Consider the following 14,764-nt stretch of genomic DNA (forward strand, 5'->3'; position numbering starts at 1 on the left):
CTGGCTAAAAGAGATGAGTTTTCGAATGACAGGTGTTTTTCTATTAACTCCCTGTGCAGTAATAGGGTGTTTAAAAACATATACTTTTTTTTTAAATCAGACAACCCCTTTACAAGGCGTATATTTCATAAGTTTCCTATGGGTAGTTTACAGAACTATTGTAAACTGGCATATTTTAGCATTCCACATCATAATATAGAAATAGCAAACATAACAATGTTCCATGATAACAAAAAAATAAAAAATTGTGCCAGAGCTGTAGTCAATCCCCTGACTGATCTGTGCCCCCCATTGTTTATTGGAATGCAGAAGATGACCTTTAGTCAGACTGATCCACACAAATAGTGAAACTGGACATGTCTGAACTAGATCCTTGTGGGGTCGTAGGACATTCCCAGGAATCTTAAAGTATCCTTTCTAACTAGATCAGCCTGACTTATTTGACTTTTTTGACCTACAACAGTTTCTCGTCTAAAATAAATCTTGCAAATTCATCTCTTTTATGTCACTAAATGGAATTTATAAAGTTTGTTCTAAACTGGCATTCCCCAGCCCGGGGAGATTAAATTAATGCAATTATTTATACAACAAATGAGTAATTTATCATGGTTATCTAAACGTTGCATGGAAACTCTTGAGCTGGCCAGATAAGTGATATGATTCGGTTGCATTGAGCAGTGACAGATACACACACTATATGGTGCATTGCAAAACAAAACTAACACATTTGGCAAATTAAAGAATCCTTCTTTTTAACCTTATACCATAGAGTTTAAATTCTTCTGATAGAAAGTGATGGTGGAGCATATTGCCTAGGAGCCTTCCTGCTCAGATTTTTATGCTGAAAGAACTCATGGTTAAAGGGTTAATGGCCTATTCTTACGATAGGCTATGAATGTTTGATCTCTAGGGTCTACCTTCTTAGAAACCTCAGTGAGCATTCACGGCCAATCTATCAGTGTTAAAGTCCTGGAGAACCTCTTTATTGCTTGTTTGCTCCATAATGTCACTGCTGTAAAAACGAACTAGAATGGAAGCCCAATAAATGTCCCTGTAATCCTTTAGTGTTGGGAGCTGTACTAGGCTTCTCTTGGCTTTACTGAATGGTCAGGTGGGCTCAGGGCTGGCATAAGATATTTTGCTACCTGTGTCAGAGAATCATGTGTCACATTTTATAGTTTTTTATTATATGTGTCAATAAATATATGTATTGGTACAACATTCATTCCGAATTTACATTGGATAACCGGTAGCGCCACTCCAGTGCCATTCTTATATGCCGCTCTTTATACATCGCTTCTTTAGGGGCTGCCCATGGAATAACACAAGGTGCTGTCCTCTTCATTTTTTGCTTCTCTTCCCTTTGAAATTGGGCCCAACATGATGCAATCAGGAGTTAAATTGCCTGAAGTCCCATGCAAAAGCCCGATCGTGTCATGTTGGGCCAAGTCTGGGTTATGAGAATGCCATCCTGCTGCCAGATCGTTGTGACAGGTACCTATTAAAAAATAAATAAATGAGCTCTTCAATATTCCACTGATCCAGCGTACATGCTTCAGGAGACCCCTGCTGAACTTTGTTTCCAAGCTGACAGTAATGATCTTCTATGCTACATGCGACCACTGCGATCAATCAGTGGTCACGTGAACCTGGGGGCTGTGACTGGCTGCAGTGATCAGACACTGGCCTCATGGACATACTGTAGGCACAACAGACTGGAGCTGACCCAATTCAATTGTATGGGAGAGTTTCATAGGCATGATCTGGGACCGGTGCAGAGGTCATTGTCCAGTAGAGAAAATGTGGGAAGGAGGGAAGCTCGGACCTATTGAGATTGGTCTGATACTGTTTTATCTATATACTGGTGTCACCTTTCAATGTAAACCTGTGATGATAAGGAAGATATTGCTGGGAAGTGATCTGTATTGAACAGCAAGTGTCTTCCTATCATTACAATGAAAACTGCAAGATTTCAGGATTATTTTATAATAAAGACAGTAAAAAGGGAAATTATAAGAAAAAAAAAACATCACTAACAATTCTTAAAGGGGTACTCCAGTGGGAAAGGTTTTTTTTTTTTTCTTTTTTTTTTAAATATCACAGAAAGTAAACAGATTTATAAATGACTTCTATTAAAAATCTTAATCCATTCGGTACTTATCAGCTGCTGTATACTACAGAGGAAGTTGAGTTGTTCTTTTCTGTCTAACCACAGTGCTCTCTGCTGACACCTCTGTCCGTGTCAGGAACTGTCCAGAGCAGGAACAATTCCCCATAGCAAACCTATCCTGCTCTGGACAATTCCTGACATGGACAGAGGTGGCAGCATAGAGCACTGTGATAAGACAGAAAAGAACAACTCAACTTCCTTTGGAGCATACAGCATCTGATAAGTACTGGAAGGATTACGATTTTTTTTAACAGAATTAATTTACAAATCTGTTTAACTTTCTTACACCAGTTGATTTAAAAAACATTTTTTCCCACTGGAGTACCTCTTAAAAATTGATTTAAACAATAGGTCATTTTCTGACACATTTACCTTATAGGAGTTGTCTTTTTTGGACAACACCACCTCAGATTAAAAGTGGAAAACTATAAAGCTTATTTTAAAGTTGGCAAATGGTTAAAAAACTCATATCATGACTCATTCCCCATTATGGAATATATTACACTGTTTATGGCTCTAGATTTTAATTAAATATTTTTATTTATTTATTATTGTTTTCAAAATGATCAGTTTCTTTAAATCTTTAGTGAGGGGGTAAATTAAAGGAAAAGAAAAGTTTTGTAAACCTTGGGGATGTCCTTTTGGGCTCACAGTGTAAGTAATCACTATGTCTTCTTGTTTTTAGAATTGGACTATGATTTGGATATTGATGACGTTCCATTTAATAAGCAGATGCGAAACCAGCAGGATCAGAATGGCAGAGAAATAACCCACCTCCAGTCTGGAAGTGACAGCATAAAGACTGTGTTGGCCAAGCCGCTTCTTCCCCTCACAATTACCTTGTTAGGACTTGTCTCAGTGAACTGATCCTCCAGTCTTAACCCTTTCTTGTTCTGGTAGATACATAATGTTCCTAGCTGGAATTTACAATTTATAACATTTTCCCGGGCCATTGTAAAGTCTTCTTGGAAAAAAATAATAATTTTATATAGTAATATTATTAATGTATTAATAAAGAACATTTCTTTGTTCACAGATTTTATTTACAATTGTTTGGTTGTGCTTTTGCGAGTTGCTACACGAATGCATTGTTCTTTAGTTAATCATTTTATGGCCATAGTCAGAAAGGGAATGTAAAGACTGATTGTATGTCTAATGCCTACGTCTGAGGACCCTACCCCTTTGTACATGGTGAAGCGCATTCAACAGTGAGTGATGGTCGGGAGACACATTCAACTAAAAAATGGAGGAGATTTATTTTAAAGATAACCTGTCAGGCTTTTTCGATTGTTTTAGCATAATACTTGAATTCCCATAAAAAACTTTCTTAGAATTATACATTGTGCTGTTACTCCTCCTAGAAATTTGAGGATAAATTGCCATTCCCATTGCCGATAGGATTGATCTCAATAACCCAACCCTATCAGTGCTGACTATGTCAGACTGTGTCAGGACATATCAAAAGTAGATAGTAATGTCTGGTTGTCAATTTTTCCTAATTTTCAAGGAGTTAGAATATCCTATTCCAATGTAATGTTGTAGCTAGTGCATATGGTTATAACTGAGGCTCCTATGGTAAGCAACTCTACTGTGGACACAAGCCTAATGTGTACATAAAGATGTCTATACCAGTTCTCCATTTCAAAGATCGTTACAACTTAAATTACAATAGCTAAGAATTGTATCATGTATCGCCACAAATAACAGAATCCACCTAGACATCCACACTGTCTATAAACAGAAGCTTAAAATAAACCTGTCTACAAGTAGGGTGTCAGTGTCCTGTGGGATAAATGACAAGGCGGCCTGTCAACTTGCTATTGAGTGACCTATGACCCAACTGTGGACATCAACTAAAATTAATATAGCACTAATTCCATAAGAATTGACAGGCTATATGCTCATTGTCATTCAGCCTGTCCTCACTTACTGTGCAGTAGTGTTGAGAGGAAATATTCTAAATGCAAACTTTTACCGCAAATATCGGCACTTATTTCAAATATAGTGATATATATTCGTACTGATGAATATTCTTTTTCCCCCCCCGAATATATTTATATATATTTTTCCCGAATATATGCGAATATGCAAATATTCGTGAATATGCAAATATTCAAATGTGCGAATATCGGCATTTCCAGAGGACACTGATCCCTCCCTTATTTTAGGTGAAAGATATAATCGCGCATGCTTATTTCATTACAAATTTTTCGCATAAAAAAAAGAGAGCGAGCATAGCGAATATGCAAAATATTGCGAATTTGAATATGGCCCCTACAGCTCATCACTACTGTGCAGTAGCTCATAGCAAGCAATTTCATTTGATCATAGTGCAAGAATTAGGATTGAAAGAAATCTTGGTTCGGGTGCTATGATTTACAACACAGAAGCAAACTACCTAGAGGGAACAACTATCCCTACCTACAGGGGGCAAGTATGAAAAATGGAAACTACCTATAGGAGCAGCTACCTATTGAGAAGACCTTCCTACTTTTCCCCAATCCACTTTTCTACTGCGTGGGACACCAAAGTGGGCATTATTACTGTTTGGGGCACTAAAGGTGCTACATAAAACTGTTACAGGCATCGCCAGTCTGGGACAATTTGAATTACTCTAATTCACTCAGGCTTTTCAGAGTAATATTAGTTTAAAAAAAAAATATTCAAACACAGGTAAGAGTCTGGCACTCCCTTCTTCATAAGGTACTGTTCACACTGTAGGAGTGAGCTGTGATAGCAGAATCTGCACTACTTTGCTGTAAGGTGGTGCTCTATCTCATATAATAGTCACATTTCAAAGTATCCAAACAAGAATTGAAAGATGGCACTCACCCCTGGGTGAGTGCCATCTTTCAATTCTTGTTTGGATACTTTAGTTTAACAAAAATGCCATTGAGACCCTGGTAACTAGTCCTCAAGTCAGGTCCCGGCATCTGTTCCCCGGCAGGCATGAGGTCTGACTGCAGGAACCCTCACTGATCACTAGAATGGCGATTATATGTCCTCTGAAATGAAGGGAGTGGACAAGCGCTACATTCATTCTCTATGGAGAGACACAGCTCTACAAACAATAAATATTGTAGAGCCGTGTCCATATTGACCGCACATAGGTAGTGTGCTATTGAACAGCAGTTAAAGAATATTGCATATATAAATGAGGCTGGGTGTGGTTAGGGGCATGACTGAGGAGGTTAGGGGTGTGGCTTTTGGCTGCGCATACCTATGATACGGTTGTGCATGCGTATGATAGGGTTCGAAATACAGACACTTTTAAAAATCATAAAGGTTGGAAGCACTGTGGTCTCTATATTTTACACTTGTACACAGGTACAGTAGATCTGTTATTAGGCTCATTGCTTTAACTCCTTTCTTTCCTTTGTTCCCAAGCTCTTTTGTTATAATGATTGAGTTGGGTATACTGTTTAACCTAACAAGGTCATCAATGAATTCATTGCCCACTGCACAACACTGAGTGTACATAGAGATGATAGGTTTCATAGTAAAGATCCCCAGAATATCCCTTCAAAAAGTTGGAAAAAATCACTTGGTACTCATTTGTCATCTTTCTCTTTCCATGATCCTTGGAGGAATTCTCCACACCCTTGTGGTGGAGCATGTGGCGAGGGAAATCCTGAAGAGATTAAAAGAAAGGTCTAGGCCCCGCTCTTAAATGTACCCCACAATGTAGCTGCACAGTCTGCCTCTATGCTATGTATCCTCTTTACTTCTTGCCATAACCAACTGACCTAAAGTGGAGGGGTTTATATAAGGAGCAATAGACAGAATGGACCACAATGTAGGTAGATAACTCACTTTTATACTGTATATAAATCCAGATATATAATAATCTGGGGTGTTGCTTACTTTGAATTTTTTAGTACACCAAGGGGCGCTGACATTTAAGGCAGTGATTGCTGGAAACATGAGACCCGGTGCACCAGGCAAATGAACCAGGACACATTTCCGGTGCCCGGTATTAACAGGGCCACTGATCATGGCCCTTCCTGGTCTCACTTGTTGCTGACAGTGAGGCACTATTCCTAGAATTGCTATGAGCCTCTCCATTACTGGTTACACCCCTGCCATTGCTCATCTACTAACATTTCTGTTGGAGTTTGTATATTTGTTCTTCAGAAGATAACAGAAGAGCGGATCCCTGCTGCTATTATCATCTATATTCAAAATATCCCCTGCAGGGTTTTCTCCCTACAAACAATCATTTCTCTAAATTGTGCCATATGAGAAAATATCTCTATTTCTCTTACTTCCCCCAATCCTATGACACGGCAGTGCGATGAGGTCAGCCCTGAATCTAATGTTTATGGCTCACTGGGGAAGTGAAAATTCCTTCTCAATGTGAGGCCATGCCACCCTGCATTCATGGCATAACCTAGTTACTGTTATGTTACTGGAAAAGCTTACGCAAGAAATGTAATTAGATTTTGGCATTAGTAGCATTTAAGATTTTTCCAAGTGCATCACCTCAGGAATCTGTGTTATCATACAACCACATGGGCATGGTTCAATAGGAAAGGTCAAAAGATAATCTTTATTATACAGTCATAAATGATAGCACTGCTATTATTATCATTATTATTATGATATATATTATACAGTGATGAAAATATCAGATTGTAATGCATTATTTTTTGAAGTGTTACTATCAATTAAAAAGCTTTTTAGAGACATTTCAATGATTTTGATCAGTTGGGGTATGAGTGCTGAGACCACCTACCAATCGCTAGTTTGAGCAGGGAGAAGTGCTCAGATAAGTGGTTCCCACCTACTCCTCTCTGCAGGAGAGGAATTCTATATCAAGCCCTTGGAACCTGTCTCCTGCAGCGAGGAGTAAGATGGGGATTGAAGTGCTTAGCTAGGCGCTTCTCCCTACCTGTCCTTGCCATCAATGGGCGTCTCAACACCCCGACCCATGAAATCTTCAGATACGTCTTTATGACTTGTCATTTTTTTTTTTTTTACTTTTTACTTTTTTTATGACAGGGAAACTTTACCTTTTGGCCAACATAGCGACTTAACAATATTAATGCCTTCCAACCCTGGGTTCAAATCTTTTTAATGGCAGCAACTGTATAGAGTTTGCATGTTCTGCAGGTGTTTTTGTTGGGTTATTTTAGGTACTCCAGATATATACGCATTATGGAGCTTCCTGTGAAATTTGCCATAAGTTGTATGTTTGGATCCCACTTGGGACAGGCAATACACAGGGATCAGGCAGCACAGGCTCTAGAGTTGGGTGTGCGTTCTTAGGAGGGCTGACTGCGCCCCTTCTAGATAATCCAGTAAAATCAAGTAATGTCACAGAACTAAGGCTGCATTTCCACTTTGCGTTTTTTTAGAAGCCAGTCTCTGCAGCTTTTGAGCCAAAGCCAGAAGTGTATTCAAAAGGAATAGGATAAATATTAAGGAAGGACTTTCTGCTGGATCCATTTCTGACTTTGGCTCAAAAACTGCAGTGATATCTTTCAAGATGTTTTTATTAATCAGACACTATTTCTAAACTATAGTGCATAGCTAGTATTTATTCATGAGTTCATAGATAGTAATGTTCTGGGTGTATAATAACCTTTATCAGGCATATAGGAAAAATAGATTGTTTGGTAGTTAAGGAGACTGATAAACAGAACTGATCAATAAAGAAATGTTGCAGTTAGGTGCTGGATAACCATGATAAGGTGCTTGTCCGACCTTGGTAAAGATGATGCTTCTATAGGGCGCCTCAGGCTAAGTACATCCTCAAAGCTCCGTCCCAAGCCTGGGTGGTGGAAGGATGATGCAGGAGCAGGTAATGGTTGGAAAAGGCTCCTGCATCATCCTTCCGTCACCCAGGCTTGGGACGGAGCTTTGAGGATGTACTTAGCTTGAGGGGCCCTATAGAAGCATCATCTTTAACAAGGTCGGACAAGCACCTTATCGTGGATATCCAGCACCTAACCGCCACTTACCAGACCGGTACTACGGATATCGGGAAAGATGCTCGGCAGCCGCCAGGACCATCAGTGTGAACACACTCACTAAGCGGATACCAGTGTTGTGCCTGGGATTGCGCAACACTACAAGGTGAGTGTGACTACCACACACTTGATGCTCAGAATTGCATGAATGCAGCAACTGTATCTCCAATATATATCAATATACATCCAATCAATCACTATTTATGGCACTTAGATTGTGCCCCCTTTGTTCCCCTTTTCTTTTTACTGCAATAAAGAAATGTTGAATGACATCCATGTTTTGGAGTGCTGTCCCATTGCTTGTTTCCATCAGGACACAGACCGATGTAAATGATGACAATTTATGCACAGCGCTGTGGAATAATCCAGTGTTATATTTGGAATTATAAACACATTAGCACTGTTACGCCGAGCGCTCCGGGTCCCCGCTCCTCCCCGGAGCGCTCGCTTCACTCTCCCCGCTGCAGCGCTCCGGTCACGTCCTCTGACCCGGGGCGCTGCGATTCCGCTGCCAGCCGGGATGCGATTCGCGATGCGGGTAGCGCCCGCTCGCGATGCGCACCCCGGCTCCCCTACCTGACTCGCTCTCCGTCTGTTCTGTCCCGGCGCGCGCGGCCCCGCTCCCTAGGGCGCGCGCGCGCCGGGTCTCTGCGATTTAAAGGGCCACTGCGCCGCTGATTGGCGCAGTGGTTCCAATTAGTGTGTTCACCTGTGCACTTCCCTATATCACCTCACTTCCCCTGCACTCCCTTGCCGGATCTTGTTGCCTTAGTGCCAGTGAAAGCGTTCCTTGTGTGTTCCTTGCCTGTGTTTCCAGACCTTCTGCCGTTGCCCCTGACTACGATCCTTGCTGCCTGCCCCGACCTTCTGCTACGTCCGACCTTGCTTCTGCCTACTCCCTTGTACCGCGCCTATCTTCAGCAGCCAGAGAGGTGAGCCGTTGCTAGTGGATACGACCTGGTCACTACCGCCGCAGCAAGACCATCCCGCTTTGCGGCGGGCTCTGGTGAAAACCAGTAGTGGCTTAGAACCGGTCCACTAGCACGGTCCACGCCAATCCCTCTCTGGCACAGAGGATCCACTACCTGCCAGCCGGCATCGTGACAGTAGATCCGGCCATGGATCCCGCTGAAGTTCCTCTGCCAGTTGTCGCTGACCTCACCACGGTGGTCGCCCAGCAGTCACAACAGATAGCGCAACAAGGCCAGCAGCTGTCTCAACTGACCGTTATGCTACAACAGTTACTACCACAGCTTCAGCAGTCATCTCCTCCGCCAACTCCTGCACCTCCTCCGCAGCGAGTGGCCGCTCCTGGGCTACGCCTATCCTTGCCGGATAAATTTGATGGGGACTCTAAGTTTTGCCGTGGCTTTCTTTCCCAATGTTCCCTGCATCTGGAGATGATGTCGGACCTGTTTCCTACTGAAAGGTCTAAGGTGGCTTTCGTAGTCAGCCTTCTGTCCGGAAAAGCCCTGTCATGGGCCACACCGCTCTGGGACCGCAATGACCCCGTCACTGCCTCTGTACACTCCTTCTTCTCGGAAATCCGAAGTGTCTTTGAGGAACCTGCCCGAGCCTCTTCTGCTGAGACTGCCCTGTTGAACCTGGTCCAGGGTAATTCTTCCGTTGGCGAGTATGCCGTACAATTCCGTACTCTTGCTTCAGAATTGTCCTGGAATAATGAGGCCCTCTGCGCGACCTTCAAAAAAGGCCTATCCAGCAACATTAAAGATGTTCTGGCCGCACGAGAAATTCCTGCTAATCTACATGAACTTATTCACCTAGCCACTCGCATTGACATGCGTTTTTCCGAAAGGCGTCAGGAACTCCGCCAAGATATGGACTCTGTTCGCACGAGGCGTTTCTTCTCCTCGGCTCCTCTCTCCTCTGGTCCCCTGCAATCTGTTCCTGTGCCTCCCGCCGTGGAGGCTATGCAGGTCGACCGGTCTCGCCTGACACCTCAAGAGAGGACACGACGCCGTATGGAGAACCTCTGCCTGTACTGTGCTAGTACCGAACACTTCCTGAGAGATTGTCCTATCCGTCCTCCCCGCCTGGAAAGACGTTCGCTGACTCCGCACAAGGGTGAGACAGTCCTTGATGTCTACTCTGCTTCTCCACGTCTTACTGTGCCTGTGCGGATGTCTGCCTCTGCCTTCTCCTTCTCTACAGTGGCCTTCTTGGACTCTGGATCTGCAGGAAATTTTATTTTGGCCTCTCTCGTCAACAGGTTCAACATCCCGGTGACCAGTCTCGCCAGACCCCTCTACATCAATTGTGTAAATAATGAAAGATTGGACTGTACCATACGTTTCCGCACGGAGCCCCTTCTTATGAGCATCGGATCTCATCATGAGAGGATCGAACTTTTGGTCCTCCCCAATTGCACCTCGGAAATTCTCCTTGGACTTCCCTGGCTTCAACTTCATTCCCCAACCCTGGATTGGTCCACTGGGGAGATCAAGAGTTGGGGGTCCTCTTGTTCCAAGAACTGTCTAAAACCGGTTCCCAGTAACCCTTGCCGTAACTCTGTGGTTCCTCCAGTAACCGGTCTCCCTAAGGCCTATATGGACTTCGCGGATGTTTTCTGCAAAAAACAAGCTGAGACTCTACCTCCTCACAGGCCTTATGATTGCCCTATCGACCTCCTCCCGGGCACTACTCCACCCCGGGGCAGAATTTATCCTCTCTCTGCCCCAGAGACTCTTGCCATGTCCGAATACGTCCAGGAGAATCTAAAAAAGGGCTTTATCCGTAAATCCTCCTCTCCTGCCGGAGCCGGATTTTTCTTTGTGTCCAAAAAAGATGGCTCCCTACGTCCTTGCATTGACTACCGCGGTCTTAATAAAATCACGGTTAAGAACCGCTACCCTTTACCCCTCATCTCTGAACTCTTTGATCGCCTCCAAGGTGCCCACATCTTTACTAAATTGGACTTAAGAGGCGCCTATAACCTCATCCGCATCAGAGAGGGGGACGAGTGGAAAATGGCATTTAACACCAGAGATGGACACTTTGAGTATCTGGTCATGCCCTTTGGCCTGTGCAACGCCCCTGCCGTCTTCCAAGACTTTGTCAATGAAATTTTTCGTGATCTGTTATACTCCTGTGTTGTTGTATATCTGGACGATATCCTAATTTTTTCTGCCAATCTAGAAGAACACCGCCAGCATGTCCGTATGGTTCTTCAGAGACTTCGTGACAACCAACTCTATGCCAAAATTGAGAAATGTCTGTTTGAATGCCAATCTCTTCCTTTTCTAGGATATTTGGTCTCTGGCCAGGGACTACAGATGGATCCAGACAAACTCTCTGCCGTCTTAGATTGGCCACGCCCCTCCGGACTCCGTGCTATCCAACGCTTTTTGGGGTTCGCCAATTATTACAGGCAATTTATTCCACATTTTTCTACCATTGTGGCTCCTATCGTGGCTTTAACCAAAAAAAATGCTGATCCCAAGTCCTGGCCTCCTCAAGCAGAAGACGCCTTTAAACGACTCAAGTCTGCCTTTTCTTCGGCTCCTGTCCTCTCCAGACCTGACCCTTCCAAACCCTTCCTATTGGAGGTTGATGCCTCCTCAGTGGGAGCTGGAGCTGTTCTTCTACAAAAAAATTCTTCCGGGCATGCTGTCACTTGTGGTTTTTTCTCTAGGACCTTCTCTCCAGCGGAGAGGAACTACTCCATCGGGGATCGAGAGCTTCTAGCCATTAAATTAGCACTTGAGGAATGGAGGCATCTGCTGGAGGGATCAAGTTCTCCTGTTATTATCTACACCGACCACAAGAACCTCTCCTACCTCCAGTCTGCCCAACGGCTGAATCCTCGCCAGGCCCGGTGGTCTCTGTTCTTTGCCCGATTTAATTTTGAGATTCACTTTCGTCCTGCCGATAAGAACATTAGGGCCGATGCTCTCTCTCGTTCCTCGGATGCCTCAGAAGTTGAACTCTCTCCGCAACACATCATTCCACCTGACTGCCTGATCTCCACTTCTCCTGCCTCCATCAGGCAGACTCCTCCAGGAAAGACCTTTGTTTCCCCTCGCCAACGCCTCGGAATCCTCAAATGGGGTCACTCCTCCCATCTCGCAGGTCATGCGGGTATCAAGAAATCTGTGCAACTCATCTCCCGCTTCTATTGGTGGCCGACTCTGGAGACGGATGTTGTGGACTTTGTGCGAGCCTGCACTATCTGTGCCCGGGATAAGACTCCTCGCCAGAAGCCCGCTGGTTTTCTTCATCCTCTGCCTGTCCCCGAACAGCCTTGGTCTCTGATTGGTATGGATTTTATTACTGATTTACCCCCTTCCCGTGGCAACACTGTTATTTGGGTGGTCGTTGATCGATTCTCCAAAATGGCACATTTCATCCCTCTTCCTGGTCTTCCTTCTGCGCCTCAGTTGGCTAAACAATTTTTTGTACATATTTTTCGTCTTCACGGGTTGCCTACGCAGATTGTCTCGGATAGAGGCGTCCAATTCGTGTCTAAATTCTGGAGGGCTCTCTGTAAACAACTCAAGATTAAATTAAATTTTTCTTCTGCATATCATCCCCAGTCCAATGGACAAGTAGAAAGAATTAACCAGATCTTGGGTGATTATTTGCGACATTTTGTTTCCTCCCGCCAGGATGACTGGGCAGATCTCCTCCCATGGGCCGAATTCTCGTATAACTTCAGGGTCTCTGAGTCTTCCTCCAAATCCCCATTTTTCGTGGTGTACGGCCGTCACCCTCTTCCCCCCCCCTCCCTACTCCCTTGCCCTCTGGTCTGCCCGCTGTGGATGAAATTTCTCGTGACCTTTCCATCATATGGAGAGAGACCCAAAATTCTCTCTTACAGGCTTCATCACGCATGAAGAAGTTCGCGGATAAGAAAAGAAGAGCTCCTCCCGTTTTTTCCCCTGGAGACAAGGTATGGCTCTCCGCTAAATATGTCCGCTTCCGTGTCCCTAGCTACAAGTTGGGACCACGCTACCTTGGTCCTTTCAAAATTTTGTGTCAAATTAATCCTGTCTCTTATAAACTTCTTCTTCCTCCTTCTCTTCGTATCCCTAATGCCTTTCACGTCTCTCTTCTCAAACCACTCATCCTCAACCGTTTTTCTCCCAAATCTGTTCCTCCCACTCCTGTTTCCGGCTCCTCGGACATCTTCTCGGTCAAAGAAATTTTAGCTGCCAAAAAGGTCAGAGGAAAAAATTTTTTTTTAGTGGACTGGGAGGGTTGTGGTCCTGAAGAGAGATCCTGGGAACCTGAGGACAACATCCTAGACAAAAGTCTGCTCCTCAGGTTCTCAGGCTCTAAGAAGAGGGGGAGACCCAAGGGGGGGGGTACTGTTACGCCGAGCGCTCCGGGTCCCCGCTCCTCCCCGGAGCGCTCGCTTCACTCTCCCCGCTGCAGCGCTCCGGTCACGTCCTCTGACCCGGGGCGCTGCGATTCCGCTGCCAGCCGGGATGCGATTCGCGATGCGGGTAGCGCCCGCTCGCGATGCACACCCCGGCTCCCCTACCTGACTCGCTCTCCGTCTGTTCTGTCCCGGCGCGCGCGGCCCCGCTCCCTAGGGCGCGCGCGCGCCGGGTCTCTGCGATTTAAAGGGCCACTGCGCCGCTGATTGGCGCAGTGGTTCCAATTAGTGTGTTCACCTGTGCACTTCCCTATATCACCTCACTTCCCCTGCACTCCCTTGCCGGATCTTGTTGCCTTAGTGCCAGTGAAAGCGTTCCTTGTGTGTTCCTTGCCTGTGTTTCCAGACCTTCTGCCGTTGCCCCTGACTACGATCCTTGCTGCCTGCCCCGACCTTCTGCTACGTCCGACCTTGCTTCTGCCTACTCCCTTGTACCGCGCCTATCTTCAGCAGCCAGAGAGGTGAGCCGTTGCTAGTGGATACGACCTGGTCACTACCGCCGCAGCAAGACCATCCCGCTTTGCGGCGGGCTCTGGTGAAAACCAGTAGTGGCTTAGAACCGGTCCACTAGCACGGTCCACGCCAATCCCTCTCTGGCACAGAGGATCCACTACCTGCCAGCCGGCATCGTGACAAGCACATATGTACCTCATTTATTAATCTGAGTCCCATGTAATTCTATATTCACTAGGAAATACATGGCCAGCCTTAATTCGGCAATATCAGCTGTTTGACAGGTACTTGAGAGGCTTCAATTTAATAGGGGTATTTGTGGGACAATTCCTTTAATATTTATGGAATAGATATTGAATGATCTCTACAGTAGCACAATGGTCTGTTTATACACAGTACATAAAAGAAAAAATGACACTGTACATTCCCCATAAAGTGCTTAATATTTATGTGAGTGCAATATAAACTTCAAAAAATGATTTAAAAAATATATGTACAAATGTTGATAGCGGATGTTGAGCACCAATGTTCCTGAGAAGAGTTAAATCTTCTGTATGATTTTTCTGGCTTGCTGGGTGCAGTGAATGAACAGTGGGGTCATTGAATAGAGTGGGGACCAGACAGCAGTTTAGTTCTTGTACCACCCACCATGCTTCATGGAGCACATACAAATATACAAGAACAGGAAGGATAAACATAGATGCCCTCAGTCTTCCCGCCTGTACAACATTTTTTCCTACAAATAAAATATGAATTTTTGTGATGCAAAAA

General features: G+C 44.5%; 1 protein-coding gene across 1 annotated transcript in view; it reads left to right on the plus strand.

Moving 5' to 3' along the window:
• GPC3 (glypican 3) overlaps positions 1 to 3,207 on the plus strand; it is a 534,194-nt gene extending 530,987 nt beyond the window's left edge. Inside the window, exon 8 of the mRNA XM_056538460.1 lies at positions 2,856 to 3,207. Within this exon, the coding sequence (XP_056394435.1) occupies positions 2,856 to 3,037 (182 nt within the window). The 3' untranslated portion in view covers positions 3,038 to 3,207. The remainder of the gene's footprint in view (positions 1 to 2,855) is intronic.
• Positions 3,208 to 14,764: the final 11,557 nt, after the last annotated feature.

The sequence above is a fragment of the Hyla sarda genome, chromosome 9, assembly GCF_029499605.1.
Source record: "Hyla sarda isolate aHylSar1 chromosome 9, aHylSar1.hap1, whole genome shotgun sequence".
Lineage (NCBI taxonomy): Eukaryota > Metazoa > Chordata > Amphibia > Anura > Hylidae > Hyla > Hyla sarda.